Below are 24,533 nucleotides of genomic sequence, written 5' to 3'. Positions count from 1 at the left end.
TTTCCCTCTGAGAAGCTTCCTCAGGGCTCCCTTCATATCCTGGTTCCTTAAACTATAGATGAAGGGGTTCAACATGGGGGTCACTATAGCATACATAACTGTGGCCACTGAGTCCTTCACAGAGTAAGTTTTCAGGGGTTGCAAATAGACCATAGACAGAGTACCATAGAACAGGGAGACTACAGTCAGGTGTGAGGCACAGGTAGAGAATGCTTTGTACTTCCCAGCAGCTGAGGGGATCTTCACGATGGCCTTGACAATTCGAACATAGGAATAGATCATGAGTGACAAGGGAATAATGAAGAGAAGACAGCCTGTTACAATTAGCACTGCCTAGTTGACTCAGGTGTCAGAACAGGCCAACTGTAGTAGGACATACATCTCACAGAAGATGTGAGTGATTTCCCTGCACCCACAGAATGTCAAAGTGGCCATTAGAATTGTGTGGGTCAACCCATAGAGAATGGAGAGGATCCAACATGGAATTAGCAATAGAATGTACAATCTGGGGCTCATGATTGTGGTATAATGAAGGGGACGACAGATGGCCACAAAGCGGTCATAGGCCATCACAGCCAGGAGGAGATTGTCCAGAGCCACCAATGAAACTAAAAAATACAACTGTATCAGACACCCAGTGTAAGAGATGGACTTTTTCTGGGTATATAGATTCACCAGCATCTTAGGAACAGTATTAGACACAAAGCAGACATCAGTGAAGGAGAGGTTGGCCAAAAAGAAGTACATAGGGGTGTGGAGGTGTAACGATTGGAATGATACCACCTGCTGGAGACTTACTGTAGAAGAGTTCCACCCACGAAGCGAAGGTCTTTGAGGACAAGACCAAGAGTCTTTTCTTTGGCGTCAGGAAGTGACGCGGGCTAGTGGGAGGAGGAAGGAAGAGACTGGCGCTCAGACGCTTTTTCCTCTGGACTCTGGTGGAGAGTGGAGCTAGAAATGTGCTCTCCCTTTAATAGATAGGAATCTAGGCCTTTCTCTCTCTTTACCAAATTCTTATTCTCCTTAATAAATGCTTAAAAGCCTAACTCTTGCTAAAGCTTATAATTTATTGGCGACCACTCATTAGATATTTTAGACAGACTAGCTAGAATTTTAGCCCTTAACAGATGGCTGACCACGAAGAGGAAAGCTAAACCTCAGTCTTCTGATCTTCTGGTTGGGTAAGAAATTTCCCCTACCCTCTCCCTTTAACTGCTAAGTACTGACATACTGGCTGTGTTTTCCCTTTAAATTTTTCCAAATGGACCTTTTAAACTCCCTAATTACCCTATTTTTGATTTTAGTCTGTTTAACCAGACAAATGGGAGATAAGATCATGTTAATGCTTTGTTTTTGTGGATTTTCTATTTTTCTTTTTATTTTTGTTAAAAGAGCCAGCAACTTACTCACACAAGGAAATATCTCTCCCTCTCCCAACCATGCTTTTTCAGAGAAACCTGAAGAGATTCCTGCAGCTTTTCCCAGTTCTAACACTAATTGTTGCTCTAATTTTGCATGCCTGGAGGCAATGACCCACCCTCTAGAAGCTTTTAATCCCCTAGCACCTGGAGGCAAAGTGGGGGAAGAGGAATCCAGGCCTGAGTTCAAAATCAAGTCTGATTCAAATTGTGCTGGTCCCTCCCCTCCTCTCTAGACCCCACCCTCTACTCCTCCCATGGCCAAGGCCATTGATTCCCCTGCCAGGGAAGTCCAGAGATCTGATGTGCCTGCTCAACTTTCTCTAACTACATTTGCAGCTTCAGGCTCAGCCCTTCCCCAGCCTGGCTGTGCTTCTGAGACAACCTTAGAAAACCCTTTAAATTCCAGATATGCTCGATTTGTTCATAATTTTGCTAACCTGCTTTTGTCTTTAATTAGTAATCTTATAAAGCATTTGTATGGTGAAAAGACTGACAGACAATATAGAGGGGTTAAAGAAGAAAAACTTAAGCTGAATAAGCATGACAATCATCAACATAGTTCAAGACTCTGCTTCTTTTGCCATGGAAGGGTATATATTTTACAGAAATGTAGAAGTAAACAGCAAGGTATTGATATGAGTATTGGGGATTTTAGATACCAGAATCAAAAGTGTTCTGAATTCACTCAGAGTATTAATGTCAGTTCAGAGGTTACATAGGATTTCTATGCTATTACATATACATTTTGAAATGAATGTTATGGGTTTATTTTTATAGATATTTTCATGCTTTTGAGATTGTGTCTTATACTTAGTTTTTAAAGCAAGGAGAATATTTGTAAAAGCTTTTTATAGTCATGTGATCAAGTTTATATTTTATAATATTCTTATTAATATTAAGTTCATATTCATTTAGATTTCCCTAGTTTGAATTTCATTGTCTTTTATTGTTCCATGTTTCTTCTATTCTTTTGTCTATCTAATTTTGAAACATTGCAAGATGGTTTTGATTTCATAATACAATGTTAATTCTAGGAGTATTGTGCTCCCATATTCTGAGTTGTTTGTTTTTGCTATTTTTTTTCTCTCAACTGATTATTTGATCAAACTCTTTAAAGCATTTCCCTGGCAAATTGGTTGCCATGGCAAATGTAAATTGATTCTAGAAGTATTATTTTTGATAAGCATATTCAAAAAAAAAGAGGGGAATGTTTGTAAAAGTTTTCTTTTTTCAAAAAAAGTTTTCTTTGGGATTGTGTTGTGCTTTAACTTGTATTTAAATATGTTCTGATTTTTCACAAAAGTAATTGTATACTAAGTTAAAAAAAGATATTATTTGAAATTTTTGCATAATTATATATTATATTCTGAGTCAAAATGTATTCACATTTTTTGTGATCATTTATTATCCTCAATTTTAAAAATCCATATGAGACTTGGATTATGGGAATTTATCATTTAAGACATTAATTGCCTTTATTCTGAGTTATCAGATGCCAGTTGGCCAAGATGCCACCCAATCACAAGAGGAATACATGCAAGAGCAGACACTGAACTGTCACATGAGGGGAGACATACATGAAGTCAAGGTATGGCCGAGGGAACGGCTTTTGACAAATGTTGAGGTGGGATTCTCTTGGTTTAATATTTTCTTTTTCCCCCACAATATTGTACAGATGGCTAGAAGTATTCATCCCATCCATCTCATTCTATACCTGGCTCCCTCCTATATGCCTGATGCCATGGACATCTGAATCCCATGCATCTGATTAAGTCTGACTCAGTTTCCTCCAATATGTTCAGTGGCATGGACATATATTCCATTCACCTATTTTAAGCCTGGCATACTGTATGGGCAGTACATATTGCTCAAGTGTGGGAATGCTCACATCCCATCATTTCTCTGTTCTTTTATGGTAACCCCCATAATTATCTCAGGTGTCATGATAAATACAGTGTTGAATTTGGCCTTGACACCTGTTACCAATTATATTAGATTTTTTAATTTCTCATAATGGCATGAGGATAATTAGGCAGATGATGCAAAAAGTGATGAAACATACCGTTTCTTGAGGAAACAAAGCGGGGAACTGTAACGATTGGAATGACACCACCTGCTGGAGACTTACTGTAGAAGAGTTTCACCCATGAAGCAAAGGTCTTTGAGGGCAAGACCAGGAGTCTTTTCTTTGGCGTCAGGAAGTGACGCGGGCTAGTGGGAGGAGGAAGGAAGAGACTGGCGCTCAGACGCTTTTTCCTCTGGACTCTGGTGGAGAGTGGAGCTAGAAATGTGCTCTCCCTTTAATAGATAGGAATCTAGGCCTTTCTCTTTACCAAATTCTTATTCTCCTTAATAAATGCTTAAAAGTCTAACTCTTGCTAAAGCTTATAATTTATTGGCGACCACTCATTAGATATTTTAGACAGACTAGCTAGAATTTTAGCCCTTAACAGAGGTGAACATCAGAGATAATGGCCAGGACAATCAGCAGGTTCCCAGCCAGAGTGATCAGGTACATGGCCAGGAATAGCCCAAAGAGATACCTCTGGAGCTTTGGGTCCTGAGTAAGACCCAAGAGGAGGAACTCAGAAACACTGGTCTGATTTTGAAAGCCCATATCTTTGGCCACCTACAGCAGTGACAAGTCTTTATGCAGCAGCTACTGAGCATTAAGTTCCTCAAAACAAGAACAAAAATTTTCATCTGTGAATAGGTGACTAATAATTATTTTTGAATGAATGAATTGTGAAATTATTAATAAATGCATGAATTATCCAAAGCAATGTTATTCAATCCAACAAAGATTAATTAATATCATATATGAAACATTATGCTAAAAAACTTGGCCTATGAAGAAAAAAATAAGTCACTGACCTCAAAGAGCTTAATAAACAATGAATAAAGAAATAGTTTGCAACAGTGGACAGGATGCTAGATTTAAAGTCAGGAAATTCTAGGATCAAGTCTTACCCTGGAGATTGTTTTTAATTTTAGTTTATTTTCAATTACAAATTCTCTCCTTCCCACCTCCCCCTCTATCACTCATTGAGAAAGCAAGAAAAACAAAGTCCATTACAAATATGCATAGTCAAACAAAATAAATTCATACATTAGCCATATCCAAAAAAATACATTTAATTTAAAAATCATTCAATCTGTCCATCACCTTTCTAACTGGAAGAGAGTAGCATGTCCTCTGTAATTGTAGTTGGATCCATTGCATTGATCAGACTTCCTGGGTCTTTCAAAGTTGTTCATCCTTACAATATTGTTTTTGTTGCATAAATTGCTCTCCTGGTCCTGTTCATTTCATTTTGCATCAGTATATAAAGATCTTCCCAGGTTTTTCTAAAACCATCTTCTTCATTTCTTATATCAAAATAGCATTCCATCATTCATATATACCATTACTTATTCAGTTACTCCACAACTGATGGGCACTCCCTCAGTTTCCAATTCTTTGCCACCACAAATAAAAAATCTTTGCAAGCAGTTTCTTTTATAAAGTTCTCATTTCTAAGATATGTGGGCAACAAATTCAAATGTATAAGAATAAGAGTCATCCCCAATTTATAAATGGCCAAATAATATGAATATACAGTTTTCAGAGGAAGAAATCCACATCAGAAATGCTCTAAATCACTAAAAATCAAATAGGCAAATTAAAGTAACTCTGGGGTGCCCCATTATATCCAAAAACATGGCTAAATTGACCCAAGAAGTAAAATGACAAGTGCATGAGAAGAACAGGTACATTAATGTGTTATTAGTGAAGCTGTAAACTGACCCAGTCTCTTTGAAAAGCAATTTGGAAAAATGTCCAAAAAGCTAATACTAAAATTTGTACAGCTCTGTGACCATGGGCAAGTCATTTCAATGCTCTGAGGCTACTCCACCTCTCTAAGACTCTTGTGCTCTGAACTGGGTCATAGATACTAACTTATATGTGAATGCATTCAGATAGGCTATTCATTTTGAAAGAAAGTCGTATTTTCTTTGTTAAAAGGGAGATTTTGGTTCCTGGATGGAACAGGTTTAAAGTATGTCCAAAATTAACAGTTAAGGCTAAAAACAAAAAGTCATGAAGAGAACTGATTTTACAAAATGTTTAAAGGAAAGAATTTATATAACTTGGTGACTGCAAAGTGCCTGGCACATGACGCACTTAATAAATACTTGTTGATTGATTGATGGCAAACTAGACATGAGATTAAGAAGAAGGAAACAAAGATGTCTTCAGAATTCCTGGCCTGAGAGCCTAGTAATTAGGATCACTGGGATGGCGAGCCCATGTTGTAGAGACATTTGATGATGTCAAATACTGTGCTTGCTGAAATTTATGCTATGTTGACAGGGGTCCTAGGTAAAGGTGGTTTATAAGAAAAAGAGGATACAGAATGGGTGAGGAAGAAGCAGTATGGCATAGAGGAAAGAGCAGTGGACTTGGAATCAGAAGAAATGGATTCAAATCCAAGTTCTAACAACTACAACCAGTGTGACCAAAACCAAGTCATTTCACCACTTTAAGGCTCATTTCTTCACCTGTAAAATAGAAATAATGATACCTGCACTAACCTGCCTCACAGGGCTTATGGGGCAAAAAAAACTTTATAAACCTTTAAATGTTATGTAAAATGAGTTATAGAACTGAAATATACAGTATAGGATCAAAGCCACTTCATCATCTGGGTGAAAGCTAAGGGAAAGGATATGAAAATACAGTAAAATAAGTCACTAACTGGTATATATCGTGATGAATTGGAACTGGGTAGGCTTAATAACTGTGAGGGTGTTTCAGTGATGAACAAACTTTCATTAATCTTTAATTTTTGCATTAATTTTTACACGAGGCTCTTCTTTGTGTCCAGAAACCCTGGTGGGGTGAGTCTAGTGATGTACAAAAGGAAAGAATCAACCAGAAGTTGAAGGGAGGGGAGAGAAGAAGGCATTCCTGATTACCTAAAATTTAGTGTGGATATTTATTAATTTCCATTAAAATGAACCTTAGAAATTGCATGTGAGATCAATCTGACTCAATGTAAGGGGCTGAGAAAAGTATTTCCATTCTTCTCGGAATTTAGGAGGAGGTAGGTCATGGCTATGGGCCTGAAACAATGCCATATCACTTACCTGATCTCAGGCAGGGACTTGGAAGAAAATATGTAATATGTATAAATATTCAAATGACTCCAATAGATTGATCTTTGTGCCCCTTTTGATTATTTTCAGCAATTTTAATTACTTATGAATTTGTACTTTCCCTAGTAAAATCTGTGAAGAGAGTATTGGCAGAGGGAAAGTAAAAAAAGAAGAGTGAATATTTGAAGCTATCAACACCTCACAGGCTAAAAGTAGAACAGGTAAGTTAGGCAGTATGGAAACAATCAGAGTTAAAGCACAATTCTGAAGTTGGCATAAAGCCCAAGTGTTGAAAAAGATATTGGGAAGAAGACTCTAACCCAGAATTGTTTCCTATCTAGCTGGAACTGAAGGGTGCTACACATACCTAGGGAAGTTACAGATACTGATGGTCTCACCCTGGCTCTCTCATAAATGTCCAGTCATTTACCTGATTTACAGATTCTACAGGTATGAATGTCTGTATATCCAGGGATCAAAACCCAAAGTTCATCTCTTCTTAGGCCCTAGCAGAGTAGTACAAGTTTGTTGAATTGAATTAGAGAATAATAATTATTAATTATTATCATCATACTGTTAGTTATCTTTATATTCTTTGAAGAATAATAATGAAATTACTATTCTATATGGCATTTCACTGTATATAAAGTGTGATACATTCATTATCTCATTTGATACTCACAATACCTCTGTGAAGTACAGTATTATCTCTGTGTTGTAGATGAACTGCAGCTAAAGCTCAGAGAATTTAAGTGACATGTCTATGGCCTTGCCCTTGGGTCAAACTCTGAATACTACATAAGTATTTTCATTTTCCTGATGAAGAAACTGAGTCTTGGAGTAAGTGGGAGAGCTAGGACTTGAATTCCAGGACTTCTGGCTTATAGTTCTATATATTCTTTCTACCAAATGAGACTATGTAGTATTAGTTCTTCCCTGGTTCAATGCTGAATTGCCAATAGAAATGTTATTTTTTTCCCTTCCTGTTTCTAGAATGGAAATATTGACCAGTGGAAATATTAGTCATTTCCCCCTCCTTTGAATGTATAATCTAAAGCTTCCTTGAGTAGAAGGAAAAAAATTTCTTCAACATAGGGATTAATATATTCTTTATATGAACCACTGCCTAACTTCATTTAAATATTTTAAAAGTATGAATGATGAAAGGGGGGTTTAACTTTATATGAAACCTGGGATTTCACTCAAAACATTTTTAAAAGTTGCATGGGACACATGTATATTCCCCACGGTTTCTCTATTTAACTCCATTTTACCAACAATTACACTTTCTTATATCTAATCCTTTTGTATATTTGATTATTTTTAAGTGCCTTATTCCATGATATTACTTTGTGGATGTATGTAAGTTAGTATTTCTATAGTAAATTATATGTAACTCAGTGTTTCTATAACTTCTTTGAAAGCAGTGAATTGTTTTAATTGTTTCAATGTTACTGAATTTAAAGTTCATTCTTAGCTACTTTTCATACTTTTTAGAAGTCCAACTGTGATAGCCACAGTTTTGTTTTTGGTTTTTTCCTGAATCTTTTGTTTCTCCTTTGGTTAGTTTACATTGTGTGTTGATACAATCTGTTACATAAAATCCTTGAAATCTTTACTTAATGTTAAGAATTTTATGTAAACTGGTGTTCAGAGAATTAAGTGGGAGAGATAAAAGCGAGTAAGAGTTGTGGGACTACACAGTTCTGTATTTTATCTGCAGATAAGTTTCGAGAAAGAGCTGGTGCACCATGCTGTATCGTGTTTCCTGTACCAAAAAAAGTAGTTATTTCAATAATGGAGGAAATATTTTTAAAGTGTGGTAGAAATGACAAGTATATTTATGCAAAATAAATGTTTTTCATAAAACAAAAAAGTCACATGACAAGGACTTTAAACCCAGATCACCCCATCCCCTCACCTCATAAAAATCATAAAACTGCTTTACATATCACAACTTCCTGTCTTCCCCTCAGTGTGACAGGTACTAGTCAGATAACTCCATTTTCTTCACATAGGCTTCTAATGTGATCTGTAAAGAAATGTCCCAGCAGGGGAAAGGAGTTAGCAGATGAAGCTAAACCTTCAAGTTCTGTGGGGTTTATGATCTGTTAGACCTAAATACTCAGATCTTCTGTGGAAGTGGTCTTTCAGTTACAGCTCCCATGAGCCCCAACCTGGCCTCTGGGATACCCCAATTTTCCTAACTCTCAGGGTCTAGGGAGAGCAGAACCCTTCCTTCTTTTAAGACAGTAATGTGGAAAGACAGCTAAAAAGAGTCAGGACAATGTTTTGTTCCATCCCTTTTCCCTATCTTCATCCTTTCATCTTTCTTCTTTCTCTTATCCTTTCTTCTCTTACTCTTCTCTATCACCATCTGCTCTTATTCCTCTGCCATATCTTCATCTTACCCTTGCTCCCTGTCCACATCATTTCACATCTCTGCTACTATTATATCTCTCTCATTCTCTCTTTATATGTTTCCCTCCCTCCTTCTGTTCCTTCCTACCCTCTCTCCCCCCTTCCCATCTCCATGTGTTATTGAAAATTGTCTCCTAATCTTAATCATTTCTCTATCATCTGTACCTGTCCCTAGGCTCTTTCCCTATTCTTGACTACTTCCATCCTTCCTGCGCATTCCTGTTTCTCTTTCCCTAATCTTTTTTCCAAATACTCCTTGTCTCATCTCCCATTAGAGATGTTCCAAACCCACATCTCAGTATCTCTAGGGTTCAGGGTAACTTAAGACTCTCCTTTTCCTCAATAGAGTCCCTACAACATGGGGCTGAGCTTCTATACAAACCCTGTTAAGTTGCACCCCTGTCCCATTAGGCTCTGAGATGATCATAGGAGTTTGGACAGAGTTAGGGACCTGACAGGATGTTTATCTAAGATTCTGCAATGCATCAAGTGCAGACCAGGATTTAAAGAGAGAAATGAAAGGATATGGATGTGTATTAATGATGGGTATGTGTATATTTACATGTGTCTCTAGGTATGTGTACATGTATGTGAGCATTTGTGAATGTCTATATAGATCACTGTCTGTGTAAGTGGCTAGCTGTCTATGTAATGATCTACAAAAAACTGTCCCACTTCAATTTGCTTTACCCTTACCTAGATGGCCTGTACTTACCTCAGAACCTGTCATAGAAGGTCCTGGATGCACTGTCTTCTCTTCTTTCAAGATGATGGGACATTCACAGTGACACAGGAGCCAAGGAAAAAGGAACTTTCTCTTACAGCAGTAGAAGAGCCAGTTCCTGCAGCTGGGGGGCCCCAAGGCTGAATTAGGAGGACTGAGCATAAAGGACTATGTCCCTAAAGTCAGAGGGATCTGAACCGGGATGTTATGAAATATATACGTTTATATTTGAGATTAGGGGGCATTCCTCTGAGAGACAATTCCTAAAGGCCCTCATTGAAAATTAATAAAGATAATTGTCTCATGGTGGCTCTACAATGAGAGAAGACTGTGGGGAGGAATTTTAGGAGACAAGTCCCACTGGAAGAAAACAGGTTCCCTCAGACTCCAATCCAACCTTAGCTCTGGGAAATCTTCCAGCACTATTCTGTTCTTATACTAACCAGACCACATGACACCTCCTCTTTGAGTTCTTCCATAATTCCCCTAGTTAGAAATGATTTCATAACACATATGCTTATCTCTTATTTCATAGCTATCATATACAATACACTTTTAAAAGTCATACAGTTTCAGTTATTAAAGCTGGAAAAAGCCTGAGATGTGATCTCATCCAACCCCACATTTTATAGCTGACATCATAGAGCAGGACTTTTGTGTCAAAATATATGAACACACATAAATGTAGAAGCAGCTAGGTGGTGAAGTGAATAGAGCACTGGACCCAAAATCAGTGAGGACAGAGTTCAAATCCAGTATCAGACACTTACTAGTTGCGTTATCCTAAGCAAGTCACCTAACCTGTCTACATCAGTTTCCTCATCTGTAAAATAGAGATAATAGCACATATCTCTCAGGGTTGTTGTGAGGATAAAATGAGATAACATTTACAAAGTGCTTTGCAAACCTTAAAGTCCTATATAAATGTTAGTTGTTATTAAATATACAAGACAGACAAATTTCTGTAGTTCAGGAAAGATCATTTCCATCTATGGGTACCAGGAGTGATTTCCTAGAGGAAGTAATATTCAAGCTGGACCTTACATAGTATCTAGCATTTGAACTTGTAGATATTAAAGGAATGGGGGAAAGGAGGGGAGGGAGGGCCCACCATATGAAGAGAATGGCATTAGCAACGGAACAGTAGTGGAAAGACATGGGATGTGTTTGGAAAACAGAATGTCCAAGTTTAGTAGAGTGGGGTGAATGCAAAAGGCAATGATGGGAAATCAACAAAACAATAGGACAAGGTTGGCATGATCCACATACATGGAGATCCATGTATTTGATTAGGACCTCAGATCTACTTATTACAGTGAATTTCTGCCAAATATTTTCATTTAATGATTTCTATGTGTACATTCAGGCCTATACATGTGATACATGCATATATAAGTGAGCACATCTGCATGTGACTTTTCAGTGCTGTATAACTGATAAGAAGATGTGGATGAGATGCCATCTTCACTGTCACAGGAAATAATAAGGAACTGATGGAGTATGACCACTCAGATCTATCAAAAATTATTTATCTTCCAAGATCTGGAATTTTGAAATTCCCCTCTAAATTGCTAATTTGTGAAATTATAAAATTATGACTAGGGACAGGCACACCTAGTTCTTTGGGTACTTACCAAGAAACACCATGTGTCAGCAGGAAATGGGGTAGCAATCACACTTTAATAAGGCACAGAGTTAAGTAGCAAAAAGTGGGGAAGGATACAGAGGCAAATGGTAACACAATGGCCAGGGGAATGGGATGATGATGGGAAGCAGCAAGGGAAAGAAGATGAGAAAGTGGAGAGGCAGAAAGTATCACTCACATAGCCATGGATTAGAGTTGGGAGCACTAAGCAGCATGAACCTAATGGAGATGGAAGAATGTTTGGGGGCGGGAGGCCAAGAGTTTGAGATCATATTTTTCTAGGGTTTCTTAGGAAAACTAAATAAACAAGAAAGGAGTTAAAGGAAAAAAAATATCATTATAGAAAAGTTAGATATGCTGTTCAGTTGTGTCCAACTCTTTGTGACCCCATCTGGGGTTTTCTTGGCAAAAATAGTGGAGTGGTTAGTCACTTCCTTCCCCAGCTATTTTTACAGATGAGGAAACTGAGGCATACAGGGTTAGGTGACTTGCCCAGGGTCATATGGATAGTCTCTAAGGCTAGATTTGAACTTATCAATATGAGTCTTCCTGACTTCAGTCTGGAAGTCTATTTACTTTGCCACCTAGCTTCCCTTGCTACACATTACACCTCTGGAGGATACGGAATGGGAATAGAAGAAATATACCTATTTGTCAATGATGCATGACACTTTCACAAAAATTTACCATGTATTAGTGTATAAAAATTCACAGGCAAAAGTAGAAAATTAAAAATATTAAATGCCTCTTTTTCTGATTGTAATCCAATAAATATTGTGTTTAATAAAGGGCTTTTGAGGCATTGATTAAAAATTAATTGGAAACAAAATAACTTGATCCTATAGAATTAATAGGTCAAAGAATAAATCATACAAAAAATTAATAATTTCATTAAAAATAATGATTACAAATGAGACAACATATACATCTGTGGACAAGAATTCCTTAGAAGAAATGGAGTAGCCCTTATAGTCAATAAAAAGGTGGGGGGAAAGCAGTATTTGGGTACAATTTCAAAAATAATCAAATATCTGTTTGAATCCAAGGCAAACCATCCAACATCACAGTAATGCAAGTCTAAACTCAAATTACTGATGTTGAAGAAGCCAAAGTTGATCAGTTCTATAAAGGACTACAACATCTTCTAGAAAGAACTGAAAGATAATTGAAATAAGAGTCAAGTTTCACCTTGGGATACAAAATGAAATAGGGAAGATGCTAATAGAGTTTTGTTTAGATAACTCACTGGTCATAGTAAACACTGTTTTTCAACAATCTAAAAAGTGACTTTACACATGGACGTCACCAGATGGTCAATATCAAAATCAGATTGATTATATACTTTGCAGCCAAAGGTGGAGAAGCTCTAAACAGTCAGTTAAAATCGAGACCTGGGGCTTACTATAATTCAGATCATGAGCTTCTTATTGCAAAATTCAGACATAATTTAAGAAAATAGTGGGAAAACCATCAGACCATATAGGTATGACCTAAATAACAACCCTTATGAATATGATGGGGAAATGATGAATAAATTTAAGGGATTAAATCGGGTACATAGATTACCTGGAGAACCATGGGTCAAGGTTTGAAACATTTTACAGGAGGCAAGGCAGCAACAAAAAAAACATTATAAAGAAAAAGAAGAGCAAGAAAGCAAAATGATTGTCTGATGAGGCTTTATAAATAGCTAAGGAAAAATGGAAAGGGAAAGGTATAACCAAATGAATGCAGAATTCCAGAGAATAGCAAGGAGAGATAAGGTTTTCTTTTTTTCTTTTTCTTTATTTTGGGGGAGGGATGGGGGGCAGGGCAATGAGGGTTAAGTGACTTGCCCAGGGTCACACAGCTAGTAAGTGTCAAGTGTCTGAGACTGGCTTTGAACTCAGGTCCTCCTGAATCCAGAGCTTGTGCTTTATCCACTGCATCACCTAACTGCCCCCTGGGCTAAAGTTTTCTTAAATGAGCAATGCAAAGAAATAGGAAAAAACAAGAGAATGACAAAGACAAGAGATCTCTTCAAGAAAACTAGAGATGTCAAGGGAATGTTTCATGCAGTACAAGCATGATAATAGACAAAAAATGGCAGGGACTTAACAGAAGAAGAGATTAAGGCAAGGTAGCAAAAATATATAAGAGAAGTATGCAAGAAAGATCTTATCACCGATAATCATGATGGTATGGTTGCTGATCTGACATCCTGGAAAATAAAGTCAAGTGGGCATCAGGAAGCACTACTAACAATAAGGCTAGTGGAGGTGATGGAATTCCAGGTGTGCTTTTTAAAATCGTAATATATGATGCTATTAAAGTGTTATACTCAATATACCATCAAATTTGGAAAACTCAACAGTGGTCACTGGATTGGAAAGTATTAGTTTATGTCCCAATCCTAAAGAAGGTCAGTACCAAAGAATGTTCAAATTACCAAACAAGAGCACTCATTTCACATGCCAGCGAGGTTATGCTTAAGATTCTATAAGCTAGGCTTCAACAATATGGGAACTGAGAATTATCAGAAGTTCAGGCTAGTTTTCAAAAAAAGCAGAGGAACTAGAGACCAAACTTCCAACATTCACTGCATCATGGGGAAAGCAAGGGAGCTCCAGAAAAATATATAGTTCTGCTTCATTGACTAAAGCCTTTTACTATGTGGATCACAACAAAAGGTAGCATGTCCTCAGAGATAGGAATATCAGATCATCTTACTTGTCTCATGATGAACCTGTATGTAGGTCAAGAAGTAACAGTTCATTCTCACACAGTATACTGAAATAAGGTGAAAATGGGTACATGATTTACACATAAAGGGTGATACCATAAGCAAATTAAGAGAGCATGGAATGGTTTATCTGTAAGATTTATGGACAAGAGAAGAATTTAGAACCAAAGAAAAATAGAGAGCATTACAAAATGTAAACCAGATAATTTTGATTATATAAAATTAAAAAGCTTTTGCACAAACAAAACCAATGTAACCAAAATTATAAGGAAAGCAGAAAACTGGGGAATCATTTTTGCAAAAAGTATCTCTGAAAAAGGCCTCATTTCTCAATTATATAGAGGACTGAGTCAAATTTATAAAAATACAAGTCATTCCCCAATTGATAAATTGTCATGGGATAGGAACAGGGAGTTTTCAGACAAAGAAATCAAAACTCTCCATAGTCATATGAAAAATGCTCTAAATCACTATTGGTTCAAAAAATTAAAATAACTCTGAGGTACCACCTCACACATATCAGAGTGGCAAATATAACAAAAAAAAAGAATGTTGCATGTTGGACTGGCTGTGGGAAAACCAGGACACTAATCCATTACTGGTGGAGTTGTGAACTGATTCACAACTCTAGAGAACAATTTGGAATTATGATCAAAAGGCTGTAAAACTGTGCATACTCTTTGATCCAACAATATCACTGCTCAGATTATTTCCCAAAGACATCCCAAAAAAGAGAAAAGGTCTTATTTGTACAAAAATATTTATACTAGCTCTTTTTGTGGTGACTGAGAATTGGAAATCAGATGAATGTTCATCAATTGGGGAATAGCTAAACAAGTTGTGGTACATGATTGCAATGGAATATTATTGTGCTATAAGAAATGACTAGCAGGATGATTTCATAAAGACCTGGAAAGACTTATATGAACTGATGTATAGTAAACTGAGCAGAACCAGGAAAATGTTGTGCATAGTGATAGAAATATTGTTTGATAAAGAACTCTGAATGACTTTGCTCTCAGCAATATAATGATCCAAAAGAATCCCAAAGAACTAATGATGAAGCATACTATCCATCTTCAAAGAAAGAACTGATATTGATTGAACAAAGACATAAGTATGCTATTTTTCCACTTTATTCCTTTCTATTTTTTTCTTTTATTTGAGTTTTCTTCTACAAAAGGACTAATATGCAGTGGTCATGAGGAGAAGGCATCTGAGGGCAAGCCATGCAGCTTTCTTTGGCATCAGGATGTGACGTTTGCTTGTGGGTACTGTCAATCAAGGCTGCCGGCCAATTAGCTTGGAGCTGTGTGTGCAAGTGGATGGGATGTGGCCAGTCTCACAGGAGGCTTGTGGGATGAAGGAGGTATGGCTCATGCTCTTTCATGAGGACTCTCGTGGAGAGTGGAGCTAAAATGCGCTCTCCCTTTGATAGATAGATGAATCTAGGTCTTTTTTTTCTCTCTTCAACTGCACTTACACAACTGCACATCAGTAACCTATATCTGCTTGCTTGCCACCTCGGGAAGTGGTCAGAGGAAAGAGGGATAAAATATGGAATGCAAAACTTTAACTAAAAATATTTATTATAAAAAAATAAGCACTGTAAAGATACATCAAATGTTATGAATTGAATAGAATAAAATAAAAATTTTAGAATAAATTCTGTCATCACAAAAAAGAAGTTAGAACCAAACAAAAAACAGCTGATTGGTTTAGGATTGAGAAAGGACTATGATAAGGCTATTTAATGTCACATTATTTATTTAACTTATATACAGAGTACATTATGGGAAATGCCAAGCTGGATGAATCAAAGGCTGGAATTAAGGTTGCCAGGAAAATATCAACAAACTCAGACATGCTATGCAGACAATACCACTTTTTTACAGAAATTAATAAAGATTAAGAAGTCTCTTAATGAGGATGAAAAAGGACAATGTAAAAGCTGGCTTGAAGCTTAACATAAAAAAACTAAAATCTTGGCAACTGATCCCATCACTTCCCAGCAAATAAAGGGAGAAGAAATGGAGTGTCAGATTTTATGTTATTGGGCTCAAAGATCACTGCACATGGCAAGAGCAGCTATTAAACTAAAAGACACTTGCTACTTGGAAGAAAAACTATGGCAAATCTGGTCAGCATAATAAAAATCAGAGACATCACCTTACTGACGATGGACTGTATTGTCAAAGCTATGGTTTTTCTGGTACCAATGTATGGCTATGAAAGTTGGACTATAAGAAAAGCTAGGTACCACAGAATTGATGCTTTTGAATTATGGTTCTGGAGAAGACTTTTGAGAGTTCCTTGGACAACAAAGAGATCAAATAAGTCAGTACTTAAATAGACTATTCACTGGAAGGTCAAATACTGAAGCTGAAGACTAAATACTTTGTCCACATAATAATTTTAAAAACCCCAATGTAGGAAAAATTGAAGGCAAAAGGAGAAGGGGACATTAGAGAATGAGATGGAAAGTGTCATGGAAGCAATGAACATGAGCTTGGACAAACTTTGGGATATAGTAGGGAATGGAAGAGCCTTGTGCGTTATGATCCATGTAGTCACTGTAACGATTGGAATGATGCCACCTGCTGGAGAGCTACTGTAGGAAAGCTCCACCATGAGGAGAAAGCATCTGAGGGCAAGCCATGCAGCTTTCTTTGGCATCAGGAAGTGACGTTTGCTTGTGGGTACTGTCAATCAAGGCTGCCGGCCAATTAGCTTGGAGCTGTGTGTGCAAGTGGATGGGATGTGGCCAGTCTCACAGGAGGCTTGTGGGATGAAGGAGGTGTGGCTCATGCTCTTTCATGAGGACTCTCATGGAAAGTGGAGCTAAAATGTGCTCTCCCTTTGATAGATAGATGAATCTAGGCCTTTTTTCTCTCTTCAAATTCTTATTCTCCTTAATAAATGCTTAAAAGTCTAGCTCTTGCTAAAGCTTATAATTTATTGGCAACCACTCATTAGATATTTTAGACAGACTAGCTAGAATTTTGGCCCCTTACATCACGAAGAGTTGAACATGACTGAAGAACAACAAACTGTACAAGAAATGCTTGTGAAAACAATGACAAGAAAAGGAAATTCAAGGAATAATCACAGGCAATGAAGAAAGAAAAGTTTCACTTTTTACAATGGTTTTCTTAGAGAACTCTAGTGAGGCAACTAAAACCTAGTCAAAACAAATAACTTCAGCAAAGTTTCTAGATATGAAATAGGCCCACCCAAATAGTCAGCATATCTGTATATCACCAACAAAACACAGCAAGAAGAGGTAGAAAGAGAAATTATATTTAAAATAATTGTAGATAGCATAAAGTACTTGGGATTCTACCTGCCAAGACACACACATAGGAACTATATGAACACAATTATAAAACACTTTTCACACCAATAAAGACAGATTTAAATAATTGTAGAAATATTCATTGCTCATGATTAGCCCAAACAAATATAATAAAAATGACAATATTAGTTAAGTTAATTTACTTATTCAGTGCTATACCAATCAAGCTACCAATAAAAAAATACTTTATATAGCTAGAAAAAAGAATAATAAAATTCATTTCAAGGAACAAAAGTTCAAGAATATCAAAGGAATCAGTTTTTTTAATAGGAAAGAAGAGGACCTAGAAATACTAGATCTCAAGCTATACTACAAATCTACAACCATCAAAACAATTTATTACTGCAGCTAGATGGCGCAGTGGATAGAGCACCGGCCCTGGAATCAGGAGTACCTGAGTTCAAATCTGGCCTCAGACACTTAACACTTACTAGCTGTGTGACCCTGGGCAAGTCACTTAACCCCAATTGCCTCACTAAAAAAAAAAAAAAGAAAGAAAAAGAAATAGAGAGGTTGATCAGTGGAACATATTAGGTACACAATTTAAAGAATTAAATGGACACAATAATCTAGCGTTTGACAAAGCCAAAGATCTTAGCTACTGGAGTAAGAACTACTATTTGACATGCAAAAAAAGAGCTGTTGGGAAAATGAAAAAGTAATCTCGCTAAAATTCAACATAGACCAACAGTCCATACTGTATGGTAAGTTCAAATGTATAAATGGGTACAAATGTGATATTGTAAGTAAATTAGTAAAGCATGGGAAAAATTACCTACCAGATCAGTGCATAGTGGAATTGTTCATGACCCTACAAGAGATAGGTTCAAAGCAGGTAAAATAGGTATAACCCTTTGACCCAGAAATGACACTGAGGTCTATTACCTATAGAGATCAAAGAAAAGGATCCATATATACAAAAACTGTTATAGAATCTCTTTTTGTGGTAGCAAAAAAATAGAAACTGAGAGAATACTCATCGATTAGGGGTTGGCTGGACAAGTTATGGTATATTAATGTGATAGAATACTATGCTGAAAGAAATGGTTAAAGGATGATTTCAGAAAAATCTGGGAAGACTTGTATGAATTGATGCAAAGTGAAATGAACAAAACCAGTAGCATAATTTATACAGTAGCAGCAGATTAACTACAGATTATATAGTAACTACAGATGAAGTAGTAATATACCTTTAAAGACTTAGTAACTGATCAACACAATGTCCAATCACAATTCCAAAGAACTCATGATAAAACATGCTATCCACCTCCAGGTAGGGAACTGATAGATTCAAGGGGCAGATTAATGCATTTTTAAAATCTTGCTTTTATTTTTAGAATATGACTAATGTAGAAATTTGTTTTGTGACTGTACATATTTGTAATGGTTGAGTCTTTATCTTACCTTCTCAATGGTTGAAGGAAGGGAGGAAAGAAGGAGAGAATTTGGAAAATAATTTTTTGAAAAATGAATTTTAATTTAAACTGAATAACTAGGATACCTTCTAAATAAAAAAGAGCAGAAGATATGTCAAATCCTGGGGAGTTTACAGACTGAGCAAAGAGATGATGATTCATGAAAATTACAGAATCAGGTAACTGTCCCTGTGAGGTTATGATACAGGAATATAATTTGTGGATCTGATAAAAGTACTACTGCACTACAGATAAGAGAATGATCAGAATAGAAGATACTTTCTGAGTCCCAAAGGAAGACTGAGTGTAAACATTTCTGCAAAAACTTAAGAAGTCTGGCCCAGAGAGATCATCTTACTGGGGACAGAAGAAAGGAAGTTGAACACAAGAAAATCCTCACATTTGCCACTAATAAATTTCTCAGGGACATAAGGTCTCCAGGGCCTAAGATACTGAAGAAAGGGAGAGACCCAGGGTAAAGGCAAATAATCATGTAGATAGCCGAGGAAAGAGCAGGAACAAGAAACAATATCCTAGAGCTCCATTCAAACTATCCAGGTAAGCTGAGAAGCTGGGAATTTTACTGTCTGGATTCCTGACTCTATAACATGCTATCATTCCTAATCTATCTGGTCTGTTCTTTGCTTTCCAAAGATACTGTGCGCACACACACACACACACACACACACACACAACTCACATGGCTCTATATAGCCTCTAGGATAAATATATACATTCTCTATCCTGGTGCTCAATGCCTTCCACCACTTGGTTCCAAACTACCTTTCTAGATTAACTTCACAAGATTTACCTTCACACATATTCAATGCTCCAGTCAAACTAACCTACTAGCTACTCCTACAAGTCAACATCCTTTCTTCTACCTCCATGCATTCTCACAAGCCATTCCCTATTCCTGGAAGGCACTCTCCCAACATCTTCACCTGGCTGAATCCTTATTATTCTTCAAAATTCTTTTTTTTTTTTTTTGGTGAGGCAATTGGGGTTAAGTGACTTGCCCAGGGTCACACAGCTAGTAAGTGTCAAGTGTCTGAGGCCGGATTTAAATTCATGTTCTCCTGAATCCAGGGCCAGTGCTTTATCCACTGAACCACCTAGCTGCCCCTACTCTTCAAAATTCTACTCAGACACCAATTTCTCCAAGAATAGTCACCTAATGCTGTGGGATATGAGTGCATCCTCTTAGCTCAAATTCATTCCCATTATTCATTCCCACACATATAAATGTGGAATGCAATCTCCTTGAGGCAAAGAACTTTGTCTTTAGGTCTAATACATTGAATGAATGTACATAGAAGATACTTGACAAATATTTATTGGATTGAACCAAATTTAGGTTTTCTTCTGAATGGCATCACTGACCCAAGACCAAACTGGGTGACTTCCTTTTCCCTCTTGTTTTCATCCCCTCTGGTTTTTTACCAGCACCACCCACCCCTGTAGCTCACAATTCAAGTTCTGAAAAAGAAGAGGCTGACTTCAATGAAGTGGACAGGTCATACTATAGAGAGAGGTAGGGAAAGGGAAAATGAAGGTCATGCTCTAGGTCCCTAGAAGCAGGCCCTCAATGGTAGAAGCCATTTCAGACAAGGATCTTCAGGTCCAAAGCATAAAACTGAAGTCAAATGCCATGCTTCATTACAGGTCACTCACCAATGCTGCTATGTATTTCCAGACATTATAGTGACTCCTTTGGAGTCAATCCAATTAGGAAATTGAAATTTGTAATGTTATAATAATGATAAATGACTAACATTCATATAGTTCCTTTTATGTGCCAGGCACCATACTAAGCACTTTATAATTATTATCTCACTGGATCCTTGCAACATCAGTAGGAGGTAGCTGCTATTACTATCCCCATTTGATAGATGAGAAACCTTATGCAAACAAAGGTTAAGTAATTTAGCCAATAAAGGTCACACAACTATTAAGTGTCTGGATCTAGATTTGAACTCAGGTCTTCCTAACTCTGGGCCCAAAACTCTTTCCACTGCACCACAGAGCTATCTGATCCATTGATGTCAGAGAACAGCTGGCTGCCCTAGATGAGTTCAAGTCACCGGGAATAAATGAACTACTTCACAGGAGAGTGAATGATGAAATTTCTGTACTACTTCAAAGATTCATGGTGAAGGGGCAGCTAGGTGGTGCAGTGGATAAAGCACCATCCCTGGATTCAGGAGTACCTGAGTTCAAATCCAGCCTCCGACACTTGACACTTACTAGCTGTGTGACCCTGGGCAAGTCACTTAACCCTCATTGCCCAGCAAAAAAAAAAAAAAAATCTTATGTATTTTAAGAAATATGTTTATTTAGTGGTTTCATAGAACCATAAATGTCAGAGAGGCAATGTGTCCTAGTGAATGAATGGCTAGCATTAAAGCCAAGAAAACATGGGTAAAAATCCCACATCTAATATATTTGTGTAGCTCTGGGTGAGTCGTAACTTTTCAGTACTCTAAAACTGTTTTATAAAAGGAGCCAACCTGTATAATTGAGGATGTTTCCTAACCTCAGAGCCTCCAAGACCAGTGAAATCACAAGTCTAGCTCCTATCCCAAAAACACAAAATGAACAAATAGTTTAACAAAAAAACAAATCTCCTATCTTCTGTCAACTCTGAAAACAAAAATACCCAGAGAGTCACAAAGCTCATGCAACTGCTGTTAACTCTGAAAATACCAAAGACTTCACACAGGTTATCACAACCACAGTTAACTCTAAGGAATAAAATAAAAACAAAATCAAACAGCTAACAGCGATTATAAGGAAAAAAACTGTCTTTATTCTATTGAAGGAGGGAAAATAGATACCCATGCCTAGAAGGAGACTCTGCTTTAGTGAGGCCAAACCTTGATACAGTAACTATGCAGTGACCCATAGCCATGACAATGAGGGATAACAAAAACAATGAGACAAGTTTGATTCATAGCAGGGCTTCATAGCCAGAACATGGTTCCTACAGGTCTTTGTCCAAGTTCAGCAAACATCCGGGGATGGCGTGTAACAATTCTGGGATTTTACTGCAGTAGAGGTCATCCAGAGGGTGAGCACGAAGTATTGTTGCAATGCCAAGTTCGGGGCACAGTTTGCTTGCTGTATAAAACAGGGTGTCTCCTAATAGTAAAAAGAGAGGTATGGTCTTAGCATGAGATCCTGACACTTCCAAAATTCTATTCAGATTTCCTCATTGATTCATTTTTTAGTGATTCCAAAAATATTACTATTAAATGCATTTTGTTGTTCAGTTGTTTCAGTGACTCTTCATGACCCCATTTGGGGTTTTCTTGGCAAAATACTGGAGTAGTTTGTCATTTCCTTCTCCAACTCATTTTACAGATGAGGAAACTGAGACAAAGTTAAGTGAATTGCCCTGGGACACACAGCTAGTAAGTATATGAGGCCAGATATGAACTCAGGTCTTCATAACTCCAGACCTGGCACTCTATCCACTAATCCACCTCACTGCCCCATTTTACATGCTTAATACCTTAAGTCTTCCCAAACATCCCAACCTGAAGTGATTCATTCCTCCTCTGAATTTCTAAAACATTTAATTGCCTTTAACTCTCATTTAGCAATTTGTTAAGTACAATTTTATTTAAAAAAAAGTCTCTTCTTAGGTCACAGTTTGGATTAAGAATTTACCATCAATCGGGGCAGCTAGGTGGTGCAGTGGATAAAGCACTGGCCCTGGATTCAGGAGGACCTGAGTTCAAATCCTGTCTCAGACACTTGACACTTACTAGCTGTGTGACTCCGGGCAAGTCATTTAACCCTCATTGCCCTGCCAAAAAAAAGAAAGAATTTACCATCAATCAATAGACAAACATTTACCAAGCATTTACTAAGGCACAGGGACTGCACAAAGAACCAGGTATACAAAGAAAGAAAAAAATACCTGCTCTCAAAGAACTTATATTCTAATGGGGGGATACAACATGTGGAGATATAGGTATCTACAAGATATATACTAAGAAAACAAAACTAACTTTAGATGAGAAAACACGAGTAACTGGTGACACCGGCTATGGAACTGCTTCCCTTGAATAGTAGCAAATTTCCCAACACTGGAATCTTTCAACACTGCTTGGAGTACCATCTCTCAGACATGTAGTTTTTCCAAGAAGATATTTAACACTGCCTTCTATTTTTTATTCATTTGATTTTGCTTTATTGTGTCTTGGTTTCTCATAAAGTCACTGGGTTCCATTTGCTCAATCCTAATTCTTAGGCAATTATTTTCTTCAGAGAACTTTTGGATCTCCTTTTCCATTTGGCTTTTCAAGCTGTTGACTTTTTCTCATTACTTTCCTGCATCACTCTCATTTCTCTTTCCATTTTTTCTTCTACCTCTCTTACTTTATCTTCAAAGTCCTTTTTGAGTGCCTCTATGGCCTGAGACCAGTTCATATTTTCTTGGAAGCTTTGGATGTAGGAGCCCTAATGTTGCTATCCTCTTCTGAGGGTGCACCTAGATCTTCCTTGTCAACTAAAGAAACTTTCTATGGTCCTCACCTTTCTCTGCCTTGCTCATCTTTTACTTGATTTTTAACTCCTTCTTAAAGTGGGAACCTGCTTCCAGGCTGCACTTTCCCAAGCTTCAGGGGGTCCCAGGTGGTACCATGGGAGTGTTTGCCAAGTGTGAGTTCCCCATAAAATAGTCTTTCAGGCAAATTTATATCTGGCATTCAAACAACGTGGCCAGCCCATCAGTGTTGTCCTCTCTGCAGTAGAGTTTGGGTGCTTAGCAGTTTAGTCTGAGAAAAGACCTCAGTGTCAGGTACCTGATCCTGCCAGGTGATATTCAGAATCTTCCTAAGGCAATTCAAAATGAAGTGATTCTGTTTCCTGGCATGGCACTGCTATACTGTCCAGGTTCCATGGCCATACAATGAGGTCAGCACAATGGCTCTGTAGACCTTCAGCTTGGTAGTCAGTCTAATACCTCTTCTCTTCCACACTTTGTTTTGGAGCCTCCCAAATGCTGAGCTAGCTCTGTCAATACATGAAACAACCTCAACATCTATGTGTACATCCCTGGAAAGTACACTGCCAAGGTAAGCAAACTTATCCACAGGATTCAAAATTTGCTAGTTTAATTCCACTCAGGGCTGCTATTTAGATGTGATAACTGTTGAGTTCTCTGGCAATAAGAGCTATTCATCTTTCAATTCTACTGGATTTTTGTGTTGTATATAATTGTCTACACAGTTCATCTTTGCAAAGGTTTTTGTACATTTTGTGTTTTGACCACAGGATGAGATTCCCTACCTGCCTTGGTAATCAGGCCAGTAATAGGTAAGCAGACAATTTTAGGGCACCTTTTCTAGCCCCTTCCTCACACCAGGAGGTGAGCTCCTTAAAAGGCTGCTCAGATACCCAGGGGGCTGCCAAATCCCACTGCTCCTTCCAATAGAAAGATGACCCTATGATGTGGGCTGCCTGTGTGCAAAGTTGTGATTACAGCTCCCAATGTATCCATACCTGCTGCTTCATCACTTGCCTGTTGCCAGAGGACTTTGAGATAGGCAAAAATGGTAAAACGGTATGGGTGATGCTTTTTTAATCTGTGCATGAATTGGATTTAAGTGAGGCAGAGTTGCACAGTTTTCAGCCTCATTCCCTTTTCCAGTCATCACAGTCCGGTGGCAGGATGGATTCAAG

At 37.5% G+C, this 24,533-nt stretch overlaps 1 protein-coding gene across 1 annotated transcript; it reads right to left on the bottom strand.

The window, feature by feature from the left end:
* Positions 1-342: 342 nt before the first annotated feature.
* LOC122739393 (olfactory receptor 1D2-like) lies at positions 343-24,444 on the bottom strand. The gene is made up of 5 exons (XM_043981150.1): positions 24,354-24,444; positions 21,830-21,983; positions 9,697-9,859; positions 3,883-4,050; positions 343-786 (listed from the first exon to the last, which is right to left on the bottom strand). The coding sequence occupies exons 1-5, from the start codon at positions 24,442-24,444 to the stop codon at positions 343-345; spliced, it is 1,020 nt and encodes a 339-aa protein (XP_043837085.1).
* Between the last annotated feature and the right edge of the window lie 89 nt (positions 24,445-24,533).

Source organism: Dromiciops gliroides, chromosome 2 (assembly GCF_019393635.1).
Source record: "Dromiciops gliroides isolate mDroGli1 chromosome 2, mDroGli1.pri, whole genome shotgun sequence".
In the NCBI taxonomy this organism is placed as follows: Eukaryota; Metazoa; Chordata; class Mammalia; order Microbiotheria; family Microbiotheriidae; genus Dromiciops; species Dromiciops gliroides.
This window is presented reverse-complemented; position numbering and strand designations above follow the sequence as displayed.